The following is a 22,099-nucleotide window of genomic DNA, read 5'->3' as shown; positions in this document are numbered from 1 at the left end:
GTGACATCCGCGGCATCACGGCTCTTTGTCTGTTTGTGCTGATGCAACGCGATGATGGCACTGAGGGGATCGCAGCATCACCCTCCACCCTCAGCCAGCCCTCACATCATGGGTCGCGTTTTTGCTCTTATTTCTTTAAAATCACAACAACGCGGTTATTGGATTTCAGGAATCGTGCTGCAGATGGTTTGGCGTGCACGGCCAGAACAAGATGGTTTCAGCCCCGTTGTGACGTTGAATTGTCATTTTAAAGGGAGCTGAAATGAAAACACATTGTCGTTGGCTGACATCGCTCTGCTTTCACAACACGTGCATGGCGGCAGTACTCATGCGCAGTTTTACGCACGGAGCCTTTTGTTCTGTACAGTAGCCCCGCTGCCTTTCTTTTCCCATGCATGGCAATCCCCTGCTTATTGTGAGGGGGGGTGTCCAAAACTGTAAACCCCACAGTGACTCAGTCAGGCTTAAAAGCCACTTCATCCGATCTGCCAGCGCATTTATTTCCTCTGCTTGGATCACATTGTCATCTGAAAAGATCTTCATTTGTCTCTGCAGTATTATTTTTTTCTTTGTCTGCCAGGATGAGGAGACGGATTAAATTACAAACACCATTCTGACCTTGATAGCTTGCCTTGATAGTATAATGGTAAAGGAGCAACTTTCCCCTGCATCTTAAGTTTAATATGTCTGATTGAGACATGTCTCTCAACAAACAGTAACATCAGTCAAATCTTGAGGATTCCAGTTAAGTGTGGTGAAAATCTCGCTTAGTGTTGTGTGTTTTTGTTTGTATGATTCTATATTATCACTATTTGAGTCCTCTGAATGTCAGTTAACAGTGATATGGAATTGTTGCCTCATTATTGCATCCTGTTTTTTCCAACTTGCTCCCTCTTCTGCCCCTTCCATTGGTGTAAAAAACTTAGAAAGTCACATTAGTTGTGTGGGTTGTGATCAGAGCTGTTGGTAGGACTTCTGAAGTCCTGAGAGCAGGAGCCATCCAGACCATCCAGCCCATGCAGAGTTTAGAACTGGTCAACAAGAACAGGCGTTTTCAAAAAAAAAAAAAATGGATGTGTAAAAGGTGCATTGATCTTCATACCAATGATGTATGAAAGACTGGAACATTTCAAGATTGGTTGACAAGCTGCCACTAAACTGCATCAGCTTTAATTTGTTTGTAGTAGCAGCAGTAGTTTTAAAACTGCTGTGAAGTCGAATGATGCAAAATACACAAAAGGCTGGGAGCTAAACTGCCTGTGTTGGTTGAATTTGTATGGAGAAGCAGCTGAAGGAGGATGAATTATTGTAAAAGTGGAGAAGATTCAATTACTGTTAATGGGACTGCAACCAATGTGTTTGTTGTGCATTCAGGGCCAGAGCAAGTTTTTCTGTAAACCTTTATCTGAGAAGACCTATTGTTTATAACACAGGGTCCTAATCAGGCCAGCAGTAATACCGAGTGATTACACCTTCTTTATATCCAGCCGTTTTGGGGCTTTGGAGCATCATAATTCATAATGATAAAAAGTATTTTCACAACATTTTTAAGTTCCCTGTTCCTCTCTTTTGTCCAGCCCAAACAACTGCAGGTGCATCAAAATGATTAAAGCAAGAAAAAAGAGAAGTGACAGTGGTGGACGTTATTATATAACAAGGCCAAACTGAGTGTGGCCTGGGAACTTCTCTCAGTCTGAGTGAGGCTGTTTTGGGGATCTCGGCATAATGAGTCCCTCAGGGTTCCCAGCCACTGCTGAAATCCCACACGGCAACAGGATCCCTTCATGTGACCCTGCTGGTCCCCCCTTCATGTTTCCATTCTGAACTGTACTGTTCACTTCTAGAACCTTCAGTGTTCCTCTGAGCCTGGAGTAATCATGTTTTATGTGGCTGAAGTTCCTATCAAGCTAATTAAAATCCTGATGACAATAGAAGCTGCTTGTGTTCAAAAGTAACTGAGCACTTATGGGTTAATGATTCATGAAATTGCACTTGGAGTATAATGTGATAGAGTGATCTCTTTGTGTGATCATAGATGGATCCCAGCAGCCCCTTAAGGTTCTAAAACTGGATCATTTGGAATTGTTAGGAAACACAAAAGAAAAGCAGCTCCTCCGTCAGAAACGGAACAACAAACGCTGCGAATCCCCATTTCTCAAATAGATTTGTTCCCTCCATATCATTAAAGGATCGTTTGCATCACTGAGGATATATAACCCCCACCACCTCCGCTCAACATCCCTAGCCAATGCCTTAGCCAGGAAAAAAGAAGAAAACATGTTCCCATAGCTCTCCCACGTCAGCACAAAGGCATGTTTGACTGGGCTGCTGCCAGTGTGAGGCATAGATGGAACAGCACTGCTGGGAGAAATCTAAGATCCTGCACTTTACACCAAGGGCTATTGTTTCCCCCTCTCTCTCCTCTCTCCCTCTCTCTCTCTCTCTCTGCTGTGATCCCTTCTCTCCGTCATATCATGGCTGCTCATTATTCTTCTCCCACCGTTCATGGCAGTGATGTGCACTAGCTTTATCGCTCACCATGTGAAATCAGATTGCATTATCCCGTCAGAGCCAGCTCCCATCAGTCTGCGGTTGCAGAGTCAGTGCCTGTCTGTGTGTTTGCTGCACAACGGAGACAGTTGCCAACAAGCTATCAAATCTAAAACACCACAGGCAGATTTTTGATTGTTCTGTTTTGGTTGGGCTTTTTTTTTTTTTCTTGTGTTGCCTGTTAGAAATTATCAAGACACGTAAATCATCCTGATAGTTGCGTCAAACCAATTTGATGATCTCACAGACTCGTCTTACTGCCTCCAGCGGAAAGCTTCACCTCTGAACTCTCAGTTAATACCCGTCCTGTAGTCATCCATAAGGTTACAACTGTGCAAAACACACTGAGTGAGTTAAATGATGCACATCTGGTCTTAATTGTTTTGGAATTAAAACATTTGAAGAGTGAAAGAGGGAGGGCGGGAGGTTTAGTAGTTATTGAAGCAGTTTCAAAGAATGGGTAAAGTGGTGTTCAGTGAATAAAGAGAAAACATTTAGCACAGTATAATGACCTGTTTGTGTTGCATTAGTGCAGCACTACTACTACAACTACTACTACGAGTGCTGCAGAGTTGTGTTTAAACTTGCACCCACTGATCTGGAGAGAGCTCTGAGTAGAAGTGCTGCTGCTGGATTTGGTTTCCTTTCTTTCACACAGCTGCTGTTTTGACAAAGTGGGCTCCTCAGTAAGAAGATGCGAGTCTGACACAATCTATGGAAGACAATTACAGCCAGCTAAACAAAAGATATTCCTTTGAATAAATATTTTCTCTAACAGAACGGTAAGCTAAAAGTGATGGCACTTTTGACTTAGTTTAGTTTATTAGCAGTTTTTCCTCTTCCAGTGTATTTTGGTATTTCTATTATATTTAACATTTTTCTTAGTCCATTCCTGGGCAATTTTGATTAGCCACACTGTTTGCCATATACTTTTGACAAATAATGTAATTCATCCGTCATTCTCGTCTTCCCTCTCTGGGTCCTTTAAGAAACAGGGCAGTGCTTTGTGTGTGTGTGTGTGTGTGTGTGTGTGTGTGTGTGTGTGTGTGTGTGTGTGTGTGTGTGTGTGTGTGTGTGTACATACATGTAAATGTACAGTACAGGCTCACTACATTACAGTCAGTCTGCACTTTAATCTAACAAGTATAAAAAAAACTCATTTCATTCTCATAACACATCCATTGGTTAGGGTTAGCATTATATGGGCACAATCTTGTCACAAATTTTGACATTCTTCATTAATTTTCCTATTTGTTAAAAGATTTCTTCAGTCATTGATCTCAGATTATTTTTCAGTATTCTGAAAATAATTACTTAAACATAATATTATATTAATTTTCTTGAGATTCATGACAATACACATGACATGGAATTTATTAGGGTATTAGTTGAGATATTTCTATTTTGGCCTCTCTGAGAATTTACTTGACTTAATCTCAATTGTCAGATTTCTCATTTTGTACTGCCATTTTTGTCTTAGAAGATCTTTCGGAATTAAAATATTTATTTATTTGTGTGGCCCTTTTTGTCTTCCATACCAGTCAATTTTTCTGGTGCTGGTTGGGTAGTTCAGTGGTGAAATTTCCACTGGGGCACCTACTTTGGTAAAAATAGTTATGACATGTTTTGTTGAGCACTCTCTTGAACAACCAGTTGTATGAAACCATGCCTCCATATTTAAGCAAATGCTTTCGTGAAGCACGTTTTGCATGTCACTTTAAATTCATCTGGCTTGTGTGTGGTCCTTATTATTCACAGACGTGAATAACACGTGCTGTAGTTTTCCTCCACGCTGAGCCCACTGAGAAAATGGCAGCCAAAGAACCACATCAAGTGCTTTCACTGTGTCTAGATATTCACCCTGGTAACAGTAACAGAGAAATCGTCACTGTGTAGAGCAAGGCTGGCTCCTCCATATATTCATGTTGGATTTTCTTAGGGTTGCTGAGGTTATTCATAGTAAACACTGTTGTCTGTGTGGTCTCCAGAGCCCACCCTCCTACTGCCCCCATGGAAATGATATGCATACCATATCAAATTAGAGCAGTTTGCTGTGAAAACGAGGCGGTGTAAACAGAGTGTGTCTCCAGGGTTAGGCTCTCTCTGGTGTTTGCAGCCCCTCTCTGCATCCTCCTGGGGAACACTGAAGCACACAGTAGTAGTAGTTCCAATTTAAAGTCCTACTGTCTCCTGTCAGCAGTTTTCTCATTGCAGCTGCTGAGTCACACGTAAAGCAGGACCTCATACTGACCAGAGAACAGCCACTGTTGCACACATACAGTCTTCACTGGCTTTTCCTTCAGTCCTCTTCCTGATGCATACTTCTTGTGTTTTATTTTCTCGTGTCTTTTTTCTGTTTTTACTACTCGTCACTAGCGTCTAACAACGTTTTTCTTTACAGACTATATTTCTAGTTGTCGAGGCCGTCTCACATCAAGATCCATTTCGTAGCCCTGCCGGTTCTATCAATCACATCACATGATCATCATCGGCAGATGGAGATGAGCCAAGAATGAGCTTTGAAACTCCTTGTTTAAGTTGTCACCAGCAAAAGTGCAAAAGTGCAAAAAAAAAAAAAAAAAAATCAATTAAAAGGAATTTGGTGAAGTAGCCTGTAGCCAGAACTAAAATGCATATTTACTTACCAAGTTAATTAATATAGATGTTATCCTTTATTAAGATTTAGTAAATGAGTTAATCTGCAAATATAGTGAGAATGACGTAAAGGTAAATATAATTAGATAAATTTGGTGTTAACCAATTCACACCTAACATGCTGAACAAGTGTAAATATCACTGCATCTGTATACAGTATATCTGCATTGGTTGTTGGTCACAAGCATTTGTGTTTCTAAATATAAAGATGTCTGTGTAAATGACGTTGGAATAAAAAGTGTTAGTTTCACCTCCGTCCTCCCCCTCCTCCACAGGCAGACTATGCACCTCTTCCTCTGCAGTTTGAGGTCATATCCTTATATGTGACACTCTTTTGTTCTGTTCTCTGACACTGAAGTGCACGTTGCAGCAGGGGAAAGCTTTGCCAGTTGCTGCAGTCATGTCATGCCGTCTGTTTTCTGTCTCTCGCTGAGATATTAGATACTTTCTTGATTAAGGTATTAAAGTATTCAAGGTCACTTGTGAGCCAAACTCAAATAAATTCTGTTGTTTAACTACATGCTGCAGTGATACATAGATATCCCTCTTTAATGTGTATATATATGTATATAATGTGTGTATATATATACACATTATATATATATATATATATATATATATATATATATACACATTATATATATATATATATATATATATATATATATATATATATATATATATATATATATATATATATATAAATAAAAATCTCTGTATCTAATCTGTATGATTACCACATTAAAATCCTTAAAATGGCACCTAGTCCTTCTTTCTCATGTAAAATTACAGAATCCATGAATATACAAATATTTGTAATTTCACAAGTTGAACTGCTGCACACAAGATGTCTCCTGCTTCACTGTAAAGTGAGTCAATGCTAGATATTGGACGAGGATTGGCTTCCATTTGTGATGTCACAAATCATGATCGTAGGCGTGCCTCTTGAAAATCAACATTTTCATTGAGCACAGAGACTATTTAGGCTTTGAGCAGTGACTGTAAAACAGCCTTCTAATGTCAAACTCTGCTTACAGCATCTTAAACAATCAAATGGAAGAGCAAATAGAACGATTAATTTCTGACTGGAGTTTAATACAGCTGATGCCAGTATTCTGTATTTAAGGGCTAGTTAAAATGTTTTTAATGTCCCTGTAGAAGAACGTAACAAAAAAAAAATAGTCATGGCATCATCTTTACACAGGATAACACATGTGACTAGACATTTGATGACAGCTTCAGACTCTTCATATTCAAAATCAGTGCCATTAAAAATGTATGTTGTGTACTGAAAGTGCACCTTTTATATGTAGTTATTAATAGAAATAATTAAAATTACAAACATTTTCACCATTCCTATCATCTTTGATAACAAAATTCTGTTGTACTACAGTTTGACATATTTTTATTACAAAATGTTAACAATTTGTGTTTATTTAGAAAAAAAGACTATAAGGTGATATGGTGTTTTTATTTTAATGTTTTTGTCTCAGGTGTTGATATTGGCCTTGAAATTGGTCAGGAAGATGGATTTTTGCATATCTGAGCATCATAAGTCACTCTGTGTTCTACAGTGATTCTCACTGACTTGGCTAGTTGGTTGTGAGGGGCCAAATGAAGGCAGTTCCCATCTTGCTAGAGGACTTTAAGTGTCCCGCCAAGGTCATTTTGTTTTCCGACACCTCTCTCTCCGTCCTCCGGGTCGATGGGAAAAAGAAGTTGTGCTCAGTCAAGCACAGTGGAAGGTATTTCAAACAATCAGCGGATTCCTGGTACGGGGAGTGAGATCATTGTTTTACTGAAGGAGGGAGGGATGACCCCCGTGGCAGGACATTGTTGTCTGTCTGCCAGAGCCGCTCAGTGATCGCTGTGAACTTGGAGGTGACACCGGCTGTGGCAGAGGTCAGAATTCCTCCTTAGTTGAATTCATTTGTAATGTTTTGCACATCAGAGACACCCTGCAAAAACAAAACACTCCCATTGTGTCTGTGAGGCATGTTAACACGGAGCTCTGACATCTGTGGCTGATGAACGTCGTATGAATAGAAAATAATAAGCATGCATGAGTAAACAAGTGTCAGGGAGGAACTATTGATCATTCAAAACACACAGCAATTTGATCTCTTGCTTGTTTTGTTTGCTGACTTATTAGAAATCACTATGAGAATGGTTCACACGCATCATTATAGCTGCATGATCATCTGCTTGAAGAAGACAAGATTATGAACTCAACTGCACAACATCAATCTTCCAAGTGACAGTTCAGTCAAAGTGCAAATAAATGTAATTCTTCAGTTAACCCTCGCGGTATCTAGCCATGCAGATAGTTTTGCTTTTGGTTTGATTTGTGTTGATTGTAAGATGTCTGTCGGAGACTTTTGTAAGGAAGGAGGTTATAGTTGAATGATTACTTTAAATAAACAAGTGAAATTTTCAAATCATAAGATTTTGTTAATAGTCACTGATAAGCACCAAAGTGCACTCTAGAACAAACTGGACAGTTTTTAAATTCAGAGCGCTGTTGGAACACATCATGTGATAATTCAGAGCACTACACTCTTGAGCGGCAGCGTGCACTGTTCAATGAACAGTTGAAATGGCGGTCATAGCCAAATGTTGCAACCTTGGACTAAATGAACTTTATTATCAGTTAATTTCATTGGAATTAACTGATATTATTTAATGCACATGAGCAGAAAAAGAGTGAGCAGTTTGTGTGTGTAATGCTTTCTAACTTCTAGCTTGTAGCTTGCATTTCTGAAACGTATTTTCATCGGCGTACGGTTACAGCAGTTGTCTTGTCATCTCTTACATTACCATCATCATCATTGTAAATTAAAATCAATAGATAAGTTTTTCTTTTTCTTTTTGACCCATTTGCCAAGACATAAAGTGTGTGCTCTACTTATTTTAACAGCCATACTCTCATTTTAGTGTAGAGCTATAGATAAGATTTAGGAACACACCTGGTTTAAATTAACTGACAGCTGTGGCCACCTGTTGTCATTAATTAACACAATTCTGTGGACAAACTACAGAATGAAATTCTTTTGTGTACTCTAGTTAACACGCTGCCTGATTACCAGTGTTTCACACTTGGCCAATGATTTCTTCATGACAAAAAAGAACAAAAAAACAACCACTCTTTAACATTTTGATGTTAGAACACACAGGATGGAATGTGTGGATTTTCACTTAAAGAAAAATCAAGGAAGTGTTAAGTTTTTCTTCAAACTGTGGCCTAGTTATCACATCGCATCATTTCCTTACATGTAGGCTAGTGTACTGAATGTTCCCATACTTTTTTCTTTGTTTATGCTCATTATATTATATCTTAATTAGGTTGTATCTTTTATAATTGTTATGTCTCAGTAAAACCAAATGTGTACTTCAAATTAAACACTCTCCCAAACTGTTTGATTGCCATAAAGAATTGGATGTCTCATAATTTTCTTCAACTAAACTCTGACAAAACTGAGATCTTTATAAACGGTCCCAATTATTATCCTCTCCTGAAATTTGACCATCTCAATGGACTGTTTCAATCCTGTTTCTTTCAATTGAGATAGATCAATATTATCCATTTCAGACTAAGAACATAATCAAATTGCCCAAGCTCAACTTCAGCTTCTACAAAATGCAACAGCAGTGCTGTTAGCTAGAAAATCTTATATTGCACCTATCTTAGACTCTCTGCACTGGTTGCCAGATAAGTTTAGAATTCACTTTAAGATTCTTTTAATTGCTTACAAGGTACTACCCTTCCCCTCCCATCAAATCAGATAAATCCGGTGAGTGTTTTAAAAAGAACTGTTAAAAACATCCTTTTATGGGCTGGCCCTCCCATGATCATTAGGCTTCATCTGTGTGAGTGTGGATCTGTAGTGACGTAGTCTTTGTATGTTTTGTATTGTATGACTCTGTGATAACTATTTCTTTTTTGATTTGATTTAATCTATATTATTGCTGATAAAATACACTTTGTAACTTGTGTTTAGAAAATTGCTAAATAAATAAAGTTTTACTTATAGTTTTTTATAGTTTTAGTTATAGTTTAGGGTGAATGACCAGAAACAACAACAAATAGTGAAGTGATGTGTGGTTGAAATTCGGCCAGTTTAAATAGATTAAATTGTTATCGCCTTTCAGGCTTTGAATGCAGATTTTTTTACACTGTGAAAAGCTAATGTTAGCTAATGCAGGGGTGTCAGTGATATACATAACTCTTCATAATCAGATATAAAATGCATTTTGGCATTAATACCATTTTTTTTTTTGTTTTACAATTAAGCTGTTGTGAGGAAATATAGTGCTAATAATCTAAGCTAATTTAATTAACAAAAACTAAATGGAATTATGTTTTCTGTAGAAAACTATCTAAGGATTAGAACATAATTTCATCTGAATCCTACCAGCAAGATAATTTGGTGTTAGCCTTCAGAAGTATCTATTTAATAACTGACATAATAGCAAATATGCCTAGAGTTTAAATTACAGAAGAAATTGCAATTGAAATAGCTACCAATTGCAATATGAAGCATTAAATTGAATCAAATCATTAAAAGGTTGTAGTTTAGAATGGACTTTTGATTCAGGTGCTCACAAAAAAAAATTTAGGCTATCACATTTTTCCCCAATATTATAAATAGTCAACAGACATTAGCTTCTTCTGTACAGTACTTCCAGTAAAAATCTTGGCTGAAGTTAAGTTAGATAGATCTGTAAACCAGACATCTCATAACATTGTTGAATGAAATCAAAGTTATCTCCATGACATGAAACCATGATTAGAGAATTTGATAAAGAATGAAACAATAATAATTTGCATTGCCCTGGATGAACCTGCCTCCTAACCACTGCCTGCATTTTAAGGCGGTTTACTGTAAACTGCATATTCATTGACGTTGTTGAAGCAGTGAGGTGTAAAACAACAAAGGGTGTTCAGTGTGTGGTGTGGTATAAGAAGTACAGCTGTAAAGAAGTTTGTGTGAGGAGAAGAGGAGGGTTGTGGAGGGGGAGGGGGGGGGCGGCATCCTGTGAGACCAGCGCAGGTGGTTGGAAGGGGGCTGGTGTAGTGGTGGGAGGAGGTTGTGGGCGTGGAAGTGCAGTAGTGTGCCCACACTTCCTTTACCAAGCCCCCGTGCTGCACTGTAAACCAGTCAGCTTACAACGAGATCAGCAGGATTTGCTGCTGGTGGCTTTCTGCCATTTCACAGCAGGGAGCCATAGGTGGAGATCCTGTCTGTGCGCCCTAGTGGCCCACTGTGCCTCGTACTTTTCCCTAATAATGTTGTTTCTCTAATCATGGCACATAAAAAGGGAGCAAGAAATGGGACATTAATTCTACAGCAAGAGAAGTATTGGATTGAAAGCACAGAAACTGAGAGCATGACGTTCACCCCAATGGGTTTTCCATTTGAAACACACAGATGTGGTATGGAAAACGTGAAAGTCAGGTTAGTTTAAGTTGGGTTAAATCCATGTATACAACCCTTCCTCTGGGGGTGTAATCTGTACGTGGATAATTGTCAGCCAGGTTTATGATGATTTCTTCCTGTAATTTTGAAGTATATGGGCCTATAAAAATATAAGAGTCAGTCCCCTCAGGGCATGTCCACATCATACTTTGGACAATTCACTCCTCTTGGTTTGGGTTAATTGGTCAGATGAGAAAGATGCCTTTGAAATTTGGTGGCACCAGAGAAACTATATCTTCATCCATGCCTACCTCATTTTGTGCATCAATCAACTAATCACTGGTTTATGGATATTTAAACTGTTGCAAGAAAGCACAGTAATATAAAAGGATTATGGAAAATGTCACATTCTGGTCAGCAATGACTGCTGGGACTTAATATTTGGGTTCAAGTCACAACTGTCACTGCTTGGATTCCAGACACTGACCTTTGTTCATGTCATACCTTCTCTGTCCAATAAAGGGAAAATTAAATTTAAGATAAAACTGTGTACTTAAACATACTACAAGACCCTTTAACTGGTTATAAAACTGTCTGTCTGTCGAATACTGATATTTGGCTATTTCTGAATAACTGTTTAGTTATTCTCAATACCCTTTACTTGTTACTGCTGTTTTTTATGGTGGAGCTCTAATGATGAATTGAGGAGTCACACAGTCTGAGAAAGAGGCTGAAGTTTAGTGGCCATAAGAAGATGACGTCTGTTAGCCAGCGGTTTCTCACAGCAAAAAACCTCAAGTAATAAAAGATGTTTTAATGATGTGACTTCCAGAAAAGGTAAGTCATGGTGTCAGACTGATCCCCGGTGAGTTTTCAGTCAGGAAATTTGAACCCAAATGACCCTAATGAACTCCACAGCAGCACATGAAAGAATCAGTAAGTGTGATTTGAGTTCACGGTCAGTTCACCTGTGCCTCCCTCTGACCTGCAGTGTGTTAGCGGACTCTTGTTGTGTACCTGCGGTGGTCACATGCTGCCCTGTGCAGTCCGCCGGCCTGGGCCGTGTCATTAAGGACAGATGGTGAAAGGTCAACAAGGCAGAGTTGTGGATGGTCCACTGTTGATACTGAGTCACAAGATCTGCGTCAGCCAAGCATGTTTAAACAGTGCAGAGTAGGAGCCTGCGCCGCGGAAACCATTTACTCGCAGTTTTTGTTTACTTTTAAAGGTGAATTTCTATTTATGTATTTTTACCTCTGTCTCTGGACAGTTGGTCTGGGTGGTTAGATGTCATGAGTTGTCTCAGTTTTGATTCGTCCCTTGCATCAAGCAGTTTTGAAGCATTTCCTTATCAGTGCCTGTTTCTGTGTGTGTATGTCTACTACTTGAAGGAGTGTGTTAATTCACTTTCGCTGTTTTGTAACCTTGACGTGTGAAGCATTTTGTGAACTGTTTAGTACTGTGCAGATACAAGTGTATTATTGTATTAGATAGAGGAGCTGGTAATGTTTAGACATTGGTCTTTTAACTCTTTTAATAAATTCTTAACATTACTCCTATCTCTAGCCCTGGGTAGAATTAGTCAAGCTACAGAACATTTTTATTCTGATAACCAGTCATTTATCATGGCAACTGCCAGCTAGTATTCAGATATGTTTATTTGGTTTGTTAAACGTCGTAGATAATTTACAGAAGAAAATTAGGGCCACTGTAAAAAAAAACATTAAAAAAGAAGAAATCTGAGTTCTGACTTCTGTATCTATATTTTGAGATTGAAGTCAGATTGAAGAAAAAAACTTAAAATTCAGAAACTTTCTTTGACCCTCATCCGCTTCTGTAATAGACGCCATAATTGCCAGTCGAGTCCTTCTGTTTTGAAGGGCACTGTGACGCTGTTCTGGAAAAGTTTTGAGCAGATTGATTGTAGATTAAATGTTTTTGCTAAAGCTGATATATGATATAGTAGTGTGAAGAGCTCATATTGTCAGCCAATAGAGTTCAGCTCTCTACACGAGGAAATGCTAGTGAAAAAGCAAATTGCATATGACCATATGTAATCTGTATGTAAACAGCCAAGCAGGTGAAAAAATAGCCAATCACATGTAAAAATATTCCAATCACATGTAATCGTTAAAATATAGAATTCACACATGAAGAGGAGAATTTCATGTGATTTCATACACCATGTTTTGTTTCCACATATGGAAATGTAAAAAAAAAAAGCCAATCACAAATTAATGTGCGTAATTAATATGTGTAATGTATATTTTCACATGTGAGAACTTGATTTGTGTGTGAACAAAGCAAATCACTTGTGAAAATGTCCAGTTAACATCTGACATTGTTTTCTTTTCACGTGTTAAAATTTTAGTTCACATGTGAAAAAATATTATATATGAAAATATGTATATATATATATAATATAATATAATAATATAATAAATATATGTGAAAGGCAAATTTCACATCCAGCATTCTGGTGAGGAGTAGTTGCACATGTGATCACAGATTAAATCAGAGGCAGTGTTTATTGATAACAGATCAGGGCCATGATTATATATATATATATATATATATATATATATATATATATATATATATATATATATATATATATATATATATATATATATATATATATATATATATATATATATATATGTTTGTGTTGGGTTGAGGGTCTTAACCATCTATATAATCATTGTTTTCAGCACTTTGTTATATGTTATCAAATTAAAGAAGCTCTACAGGAATGCTGACTTACTTAAAGTTATAAATGGTCAAAAGTCTGGAACAATTTGATCAGAGAAGATCTGCCCTGTCTCCTGAAGAAAGTGTGTGCTCTATGAGAGCTTGAGACGTTTTTTGCAACAGAAACATCTTTTTAAGCTAAAACATGATCTTTTCCTCATTCGCTGTATTTGAAAGTGTCCCACATGTTGAATCAGCGGCTGTTCTGTAAAACTGAGGGAGGCAGAAGGATGGATTGAGAAAGGACAGCAGACACGAGGAGAGAGTTAGAGGAGAGATCAATAGTCGTGGCTGCATGGAAGGCTGTAGGAACTGGACATTGAGATGATTTACAGCAGCGCACTTCCCTTTTCATCTCATTCAAGTAGTGTGTCTGGAGGTTAGGAAGCAAATTGGTTCTCATCGTGCTTAGCGAGTGCTGCTCAATCTGATTCTGATCGCTGAGTCTCTTTGAACGCTGTGATATGTATTCCTTCAGGATGATATACAAGAGGAACACTTATGCTGCGCTTTAAGCCAACTATCACAGTCGTCTTCTCCTCCTAGAGCTATCTATCAGACTCTGCTCAGCGACGGGCCGCTCTAACCATCATGATATCTCTGTTGGAAATCTGCATCGGGTCGAGCTGTTTGATAGTTATCAGTTGACACTGGTGGCAGAGTAAGAGGAGAAGAGAAAAAGGAGACGTCACAGCTTATTTCAATGTGAAACCAGCAGCACAAACAGAGACACAGTGCTGTTAGCTCTCACTACATCACAATCAACACTTCATCATCTTCGGCAGCCTCCACGATGGCTGCGCTGTGACTCTGGTCAGTCTGTTCTGTGTACTGTATGTTGTCAACATTTGTTTTACACCAGATTCAGTCAACAGAAGTAATTCCACGCAGGGCTGGGCAATACATACAATATAGATCATAATTGCTATATGAGACTATATATGGTCTTTGAATTTGGATAGGTTTATATGGTGATATGACATAATTGTTGTCTTTTTGGTTTTAAAGGCTGCATTACAGTGGAATGATGACATTTCCTGAACCTACCTGACCGTTCTCCTGTTCTAATAATGGAGTAGTCTGATCCCTCTGAGTCAGCCTCTCCATATATGTATTCATATTTTGTCAAAGTACAAGTAGTCACAGTCAATATTGATCTCAAGGTATTTGGGCAAAAATATTGTGATATTTGATAGTGCCACCAGGTCCTGGCATTAATGAAGTGCTTTTGAGAGGATTTCACATTATCAAGATGTATATTGTGTATCACAACATGCAAGGTCATGCTTTTAAATGAGGGAGTCATTGTCTTCTTGACAACGAGTGTCCATTCTTGTCTAGTAATTTAACAAAAGAAATCATAACTAAAGGGCCATTTACTGACCATCTTATGGTCTTCACCTCATCAGTGGATTAAGTTATGACTATGAGAAGCAATTACAATTAAAAAAGAGAACAAATAAAAACAAATGTTCATTGTAATGTCTTCTTTTGTCCAGTAGCTGTACAGAAGCGCACAAGTAGTCTGTGCTGAAATCGAAAAAAGCAACAAATTCGTATTTTTCAAAGATCAAATGCTTGATTTTTGGATAGATGAATAATTGATTATCAATATAGTTCAGTGGATCATCTTGCGTGTACCCAGCTAACTATTTTTGTTTTCAGGATGCTGGAACTTCTGTCTTTGATGCAATATCTTGAAAAATATCTATTTATTACCATTTTTGATAGCAGGGGGAAAATTTAACACAACCTTGAGGGCATAAAATGTCAAATATTTATAGAAATAATAAGTAAAACAGAGCTATAACAAGTCCTAAAGGTACGGTTGAGTGTGTTGTAAGGAGCTCGTAAGTGGATGCTTCTGAAACATCAGCACTTTAAAATAAAAAAATAAATAAAAAAAACATTTCCATTTTCCTTTTATTTCTGAACTTTGATTTGGCAAATTCCCGGAACACAAAAGCAAAAGGAGCAGTGTCGCAGCCACTGCTGTCTACACCTGAGTCTGAAGAGAGTGAGTGACTTTTGGAGCTGGATCTTAAACTTCCACATCATTCAGCTGACTTAGATTTTATTTGAAATGTGAAGAATTAGACGTTTACTGGTAACAGAGCGGCAGCTGTCTCACACTGATAAAACTCTTGAATTGGAGTCACAAAATCTTAATGTGCTTCTGTGGCTTTCCTGTGACACTGGATGAGTAACTGTGGATGATAGGAGGGTCTGTGTTCACGCTACAGGGACGTCCTCTACGCTCACCACCGACCTGCCAATCATGACCTCTTTCTGACTGACAGTGATGTAGATGTGTGAGTGTGACCGTGTGCTGCTCGTGGATAAATGATCACTAATCACCGTCGGAAGATGAAGGACAAGTCTGTAAGTAACACTAACTCTGTATCTACCCCACCTTTTGTTTTTACAACATGATTTTCTGTTGGCAGGAAGGCTGTTTTTTATTTTTTCCTGTTGTGGTTAGACTGTGTGAAGCTGAGGCAAACATGCATCGCAGTGACACACACAAACACAAACTCAGAGGGTGCTGTAGTCTCATTCTTTTCATTTTGATCTATCTTTATTTAATTTTTAATTTATAATACCAGCAGCAACAAGACTAATGTTTTATAAAAATAAAATAATAACAAGACCGCTTTCTGTTTTGGTGTACATTTTTTGAAATCTAAAAGCAAAAAATCTCCATTAAAACATATAATCTGAAGTCTCCTGTTCACTGATAATATGACTGTCTGTTCTCTGACTACAAGAATCACGCTTCGAAACGTATAAATTCTTGACAAAGTGCACATATCCATTTATAACTAAGTGGTGCAAAGGAAATATAGCTTCCTTCTCTAACTTCCTTTGCAGGTGCTAGAATAGCGGCTGTAATAGACTAAATATTCAATGATAATTATTCCAGCTGGCTCTGTTCTCTCCTATACTTGTGCAAATCGTTTAACAAGCCTCATAGCTATGAACATATCCACTAACTTACTCACAAAATAAAGAAAGGAAACTCACTTGTTTAACCATTTCCCTCCTATAATAAATCCAGTCCAAATTTCCTTATGTGCTTATGAAAAAGGAAGCTGTAACTCTAAAGTGACACGCTGCACACAAATCTCTTTATGGCAGGTCTCACGTGTATTTAAAGTCACAACTCTTATCCCTGCTTTTCTTAATAATCTATGTGCAAACACAACGACTTCCTTTGTCTGGGAGCTGTTAGTCTCATAGCCAGAGTTTGTGGCTTAGTGTTGGGTGAAGTTAAAGCCGCTGTAGTAGGAGTACAAGTTGTCAGGCTGCTTAGCCCAGACCACGTGGAGGGCTGGCATCTGTGTGTCGAGCCCAGAGACCAGCTCAACGTGGTTACTCGTACTTCTTATGGTGGCTGTGGCGCGCTGCTCAAGCCTTGTACGAGCCGCGGACCTCCCACAGTAAAATATATTTCTATCTGACAGTCCAGCTGAAATCAAAATGTACATTTCATTAGAGATCAATAAATGGTATGTTATCATAATTGTTTTTCTGCGACAACATCGCCCCCTACGCGTGTGGTTGGTTGATGATATTGGTAATTTGTAACTGTAATGTGTTCGGTGCAGTCTCAACACCCTGGAGACCCAGACGCACCAAACCAACATCAGAGAACTAGCAGCAGTCACCTCGCATTGACAGTGTCTTGGCCACAAAGCTGTACTTGAACACATCACAAAGTCTACAGTGAACGGCCTCCTAGCTTCTTCATTCTGCGTATACGTGATAGGAAATATCTCTCCATACCAGCAGGTGGCAGTAGTCTGTATTGTCACTCACAAAGGGAAAACAGAAGGCTCTGCTGTGGAAATATAGCTTCGCTAAATGGGTGAAATCAAAGGTGCTACAGCAGCATGTTCAAGGGGCCGTCGGTTTGTTTTTATGTGTCTCTGCTGGCGCAATGATTTGCTTAGCTGAACAGCCAATCAAAGAGACTTGTTTTTCTAGCATGTCCCGCCGCCGGTTCCACTTGCACCGTAAGCGCTGACAAGGACTGACTGGTGCGGGACACTCCGCAGAAACGAGAGCCACGAATGTCGCCGACGGCCCCGACATTGGCAGACAGCTGACTAACGGCCTTGTGTATCAGGTCCCATACAAGCTAGTCCATGACTCTTCACTGTATTCCATACAGAGAGTTGAGTTAGCTTGTTTCTCTTTGTGCCGTTAGCAGCTGTTCTCAGCATAATTTGTTAATTTCCCCATATAAGTTGCTAGCTAGGTTAATGTGGTTTCACAAAGCATCAGGAATCTTTAAAACAGTAATGTACATGCAGGGAGGTAAAGGGGCCCAATGACAGGCATCGTACCAACAGTTTACAATGGATGAGTCGTACTTATGTTTGTGGGACATACATGTTCTCCAGTCTGTAGCAGACTGTGACAGCTGATGTTTCCACAAATATGCCAACAACAGTTTTATCCTGTTTTGTGACATTGGAATATGAACAATCGTTATTTTCCAGTCTTACGTAAAAAGTATGTCAAAACTACGGTGGCCGACAGGTGCGTATCACAACAGCAATTCGTAAAACATATGAGAAAGTTGAAAAAAAGGCAAAAAAAAAAAATGCTACACTATAAAGACTTTAGTTTAAAAATATCTTCAAGAAATGTATTGTTTTTTTTATTTAAGGATATTTCCTGAGGGCCAAACTTTAGGAAATTTGTATATATATTTAATTTCATACTAAGAAAGATATGAAAACTTGCGATTGCAGTGAGTCCATCCTACGGATGGTGCTTGTACATCCCAAACAACCACTGTACTTATTTTTTCTGAAGATCAGGCTCTGTAAGAGGTGTGTGAACTGGCTGCCCTCTGATGCAGGCACTGTGTGTTTTACAAAGCAGGAGTAATCCAAGCACATAATTCACACATGGCCCATATCTGGAAGTCTAAGTGCCATTGCCTGTTGCCTGGGTTTGTGTGAGGCCTCCCTGAAGTATCCGCATTTGACTGTACGAGCCTGTCTGCCTGTCTGCTTCCCATGATGCACCTCTCCATCTCCAGCCTGGCGAAGGCAGTGAAAGAGGCCATTGTTCCTGTCACTCCGAGGCATGTTGCATGCACTTATGACACAGAGTGGGAGAAATTATTCCCATTATACCTCTGGAATGTCTTTGAATCAATCAGTTCAGTATGAATAAGTGCTGCTTTGATTTACAAAGTCCTTTAGTCACAAATGTTCTTGTTTACATGTGTAAAAGAGAGGGAAAATAAAGGGTTGTGCAATAAGTTAAAGAATAATAACACAGTTTTAAAAGTATTTAAATCAAAAGCAACACCTTGTTTTATGCTAATTTCCTTCCTCCCTGAGGCATTTTTCATTTTTTGCCTGACCTGGAGGAAAGACCACCTCCAGAGCCCGATTCAGACGTCTGATCCTCTGAATCTTTCAACACTTTGCAGGAAAACAAGTGGCTTTCAGGACTTCTCTCTCCCTAATTCCGTTCTTTTCTCCCTGAGCTTTGATTGATGTGCAGCAAAGCACAGTTGGAAAAGCTCGCAGCCTCTCTCATGGATTTTTCCTGCATGATGTAATGTTTTGATGATCCTCTATGTAGTACGCCATGTGCAGTGACATCAAAACAAAAGAAATATCCTCCCCCTGAAAAGGTGGACTTCTCTGTCTTCTCAGGCAGATCATTTATGCTTCACATACCATGAGACCCTTTGAATCCCCCAAACAGGACTTTCTTAGCTTTGACATGCGTGAGAACATTTGATTCTCTCTGTTCTCAAGTTACAGGGCACATAAAGTCCCAATAGAACGGAGACTTCCAGATCCTATTTCTGCATCAATAAGTGGTTTACAAAAATGCCTGTCCTTGTGTATTTTTTATTTTTTTTTTCAAATCCTGAGCTGAGTCGTCGGAGTCTTAGCCACAGCTAGTTAGGGTGTAAACTAAGACCACCATTCGTCAGCAGTGAGTCTATTTTTAACCCTGCTGTATCACGTATCACCTCTTGCCGTATTGTTGTTCTTTTGTTCGGAGAGAAGGGATATTTCGGGACACTCTCGGGTAGCGTGAGATGCGGGTTGAGGCGGAACGTCTCCCTGACAATTGATCTTCCCTCTGTTTTGTGTGTGTGTGAGGTGAGGTGAAGCCCACGCCTGCCACTGACCTGTTGCAGGGGTTCAACATGTGCTCTTCCCATTCATTAGGCTGGGCGGCCCGCGCTGCTACCAAGCGCTTTCACTACATCTGTATTTGTGGTCTCTGATAGGATCCAGATGGCAGTCTGGAACACCCGTGCAGACCTCGTACGAGCTTCACATATGGCAAACAGTCAAGGAATATTTAAAGGAGCCCTGCACCCAGGTCACTCTGAAAACTAGTGATGGTCTGTGCAATAGTAGTGTGAGCAGTTCTTTTAAAATACTTTTTTTTCCCTCATGACAACAAATGAAAGCTAAATGGAAAGCCAAGAGGCACAGACAGGTGCAAGATGTGAGGAATTGGGCTGACTTCACACACTTCACTCCGCAAAATCATTCACAGAGTTATATTGGGTTGTACACCCAGAAAAAGTAGTTATGAAAGACTGAAATAAGCTTGAGAGAGCGGTTCAAGCCCCTCCTGCTTTTTTACTTGCCAATCAATGATCCGGCATGAAAATGACAAAACTCTGCCAGACGCAGCCCCTAATGTGACGTCAAAACGATGTGGTGCTAAGTGTTATAGACACTGTTTGACAATCTCTCAAGCATTTTCGTTAAACTGAAGCCATCAAAGTAATCTGACTCAAAAGTGGCAGCCATTACTCTCAAACACACACTGCTGGAATCAGTGTAACGAACTCTTTCCAGGCAGAGGTGTAGTGCCCATTCAAGCTGGTGAGGCACATACCCCACCACATGTCTGGGATCTACGTTATTTTAATATATTTGTGTCATATTTTAATTGATTATATTTATCTTTGATAATATATAGCTATGATACTGTTTTAAAAAGATGTATTGCGCCGCTGCTGTCCAGTGATAACAGTATCTCGTTAACTCCACCTCAAATTCAGACAATTCACAGTAATCCAGTGGTTGTTTTTCTGTCCACCTGTGGCTACAGAGCAAACAGGATCTGTTGGTTGCTAATTAATTGACTTGTCATGATGCAGATTTAACTCTCTGACCCTAACAAGGACAGTTATGGACATATAGTCCACACTTTCAAACTGATTACATTTATTCTTTTTCCCACAAACTGGTGGTATTTATGGGTACCTTATTCTTTAAATAACAATATATGACAGCTAGGAAGTGTACTGGATACACTATAAGCCCATAAATAAAAGCCAAGTGAAAGCAGCCTCCAGGGATCAAAATCCAAAAAAAAAAAAAAATCAAATTGTGGAAGACAGACAAAAAGCTGACAAATGAAACACATTCAAACAGACATGAGGAAAGGAGCGTTTTTTAAGTTTGTCTGATCAGGGCAGGACTTAATCTCCTTGAGGGAAAAGCCCACAGGCCAGCCTGCTCCTTTATTTGTTTGGGTTGGGTTATGATCCTTCTTTCCAGTCTGGTGCTGCTCTGTTTTGCTCCGATCTCTTGCTGCTATGAATGTGGCGGGGGAATGTGCATGGGGTGGGGTAACGGGGGGGGAGCACAGGAATTCCCACTCACTTGGCTCATCTTGCATTTGCTCTACCCCTTTGCTGAATCTCCCCCGCCACACATGGAAAATGGGCTGTTTTGTTTGTGAAACTCAGCGCTCCCAGGGCTGTGCACGCCATCCTCGTCTTTCAGGCATCGGGGGACCCGGAGGAGGCCGCACGATGTGGTGGCTCGGTTAGCGGGAGGAGCACCATTGAGTTCATTCATCCGCCTGTCAAGGGCCCCTTTTTGCTTTTATTTTTAGCCAAAATCCATCAGTTCAGACAAGTGGGACAATTTGAGCCAAGTCGAGGGCAACGCTCCAGGTCCCTTCCACAAAGTCAATCTTCTCCTCCTCTCTAGGGAGAACGCTCCGGACAGCCCTGCTCTAGCCCTGGGGTTTTTGTCGAGTCATGTGAGATCATGTACACAGAAACACAGGAGAGGTTGGGGCTAAAGGTGAAGGGGGCTGCAGGGTAAATAAGGTGGGGGTGGGGTTAAGGCCAGGGGCAGCAGGGCGGTTAAAATGTGCTCCTAGGCCGGCAGAGAGCAGAACGTGCTGCTGCTAGCCTTGTATAAGGTAATGTCTAGCGAGCATGGCGGGGTGGGACGTGTGCACAGATTTATTTTAATACACTGCAGGTCCTGCCAGTGGGGGGAGGGATGTTGAGCCTGCCAGCTTGTCCCAGGACCACTGTCACACTTCGGACAAGACGGACCCTTTTAGTAGACAAATCCCACCACAGGAGAATAAAAAAACAGTGGAAAGAGGCAAGTTTCAGTTTGACCTTTGAATCTGCATGATCACACAAGAATTGTTTTACATCCACTGAATGCTGTTTGAACTCGTTCCTCACAGTCTCCTCTTACAGCTGGACTAGCAACTCTGACACATGCATGTTTTCAGTTCTTTTCCCTGCAGGGAGGTCTGGATTTAGCATGTCAGTCTTGGATTTAGCATTGCAGGAATACAGTATATTCCTTCAGGTAGTTACTCTGCACAGAGTCAGGAGTCCTGAAAGAATCCAAATTAGCTCTGGAGGATGAATGATTCCTCACCTGACTATTTATGCACTAGGATTAAGATTA

General features: G+C 39.7%; 1 protein-coding gene and 1 long non-coding RNA gene across 3 annotated transcripts in view; one reads left to right on the top strand and one right to left on the bottom strand.

Annotated features, from left to right (window-relative positions):
* The window catches only part of bach2b (BTB and CNC homology 1, basic leucine zipper transcription factor 2b), a 100,273-nt gene that overhangs the window by 1,798 nt on the left and 76,376 nt on the right, over positions 1 to 22,099 (top strand). The window contains exon 2 of one of the 2 annotated variants that reach the window (XM_037087035.1): positions 15,617 to 15,755. The exons of the other annotated variant lie outside the window; for it this stretch is intronic. Coding sequence (XP_036942930.1) covers positions 15,717 to 15,755 — 39 coding nt within the window. The 5' untranslated portion in view covers positions 15,617 to 15,716. The remainder of the gene's footprint in view (positions 1 to 15,616; positions 15,756 to 22,099) is intronic. 2 annotated transcript variants of the gene reach the window in all.
* LOC119012851 lies at positions 6,658 to 8,315 on the bottom strand. The gene is made up of 2 exons (XR_005072617.1): positions 8,172 to 8,315; positions 6,658 to 7,229 (listed from the first exon to the last, which is right to left on the bottom strand). It is a non-coding gene; the product is annotated as an uncharacterized LOC119012851 (long non-coding RNA).

The sequence above is a fragment of the Acanthopagrus latus genome, chromosome 22 (genome assembly GCF_904848185.1).
Source record: "Acanthopagrus latus isolate v.2019 chromosome 22, fAcaLat1.1, whole genome shotgun sequence".
Lineage (NCBI taxonomy): Eukaryota > Metazoa > Chordata > Actinopteri > Spariformes > Sparidae > Acanthopagrus > Acanthopagrus latus.
The sequence above is the reverse complement of the archived record's forward strand: the minus strand, read 5'-3'. Positions and strand labels throughout refer to the sequence as shown.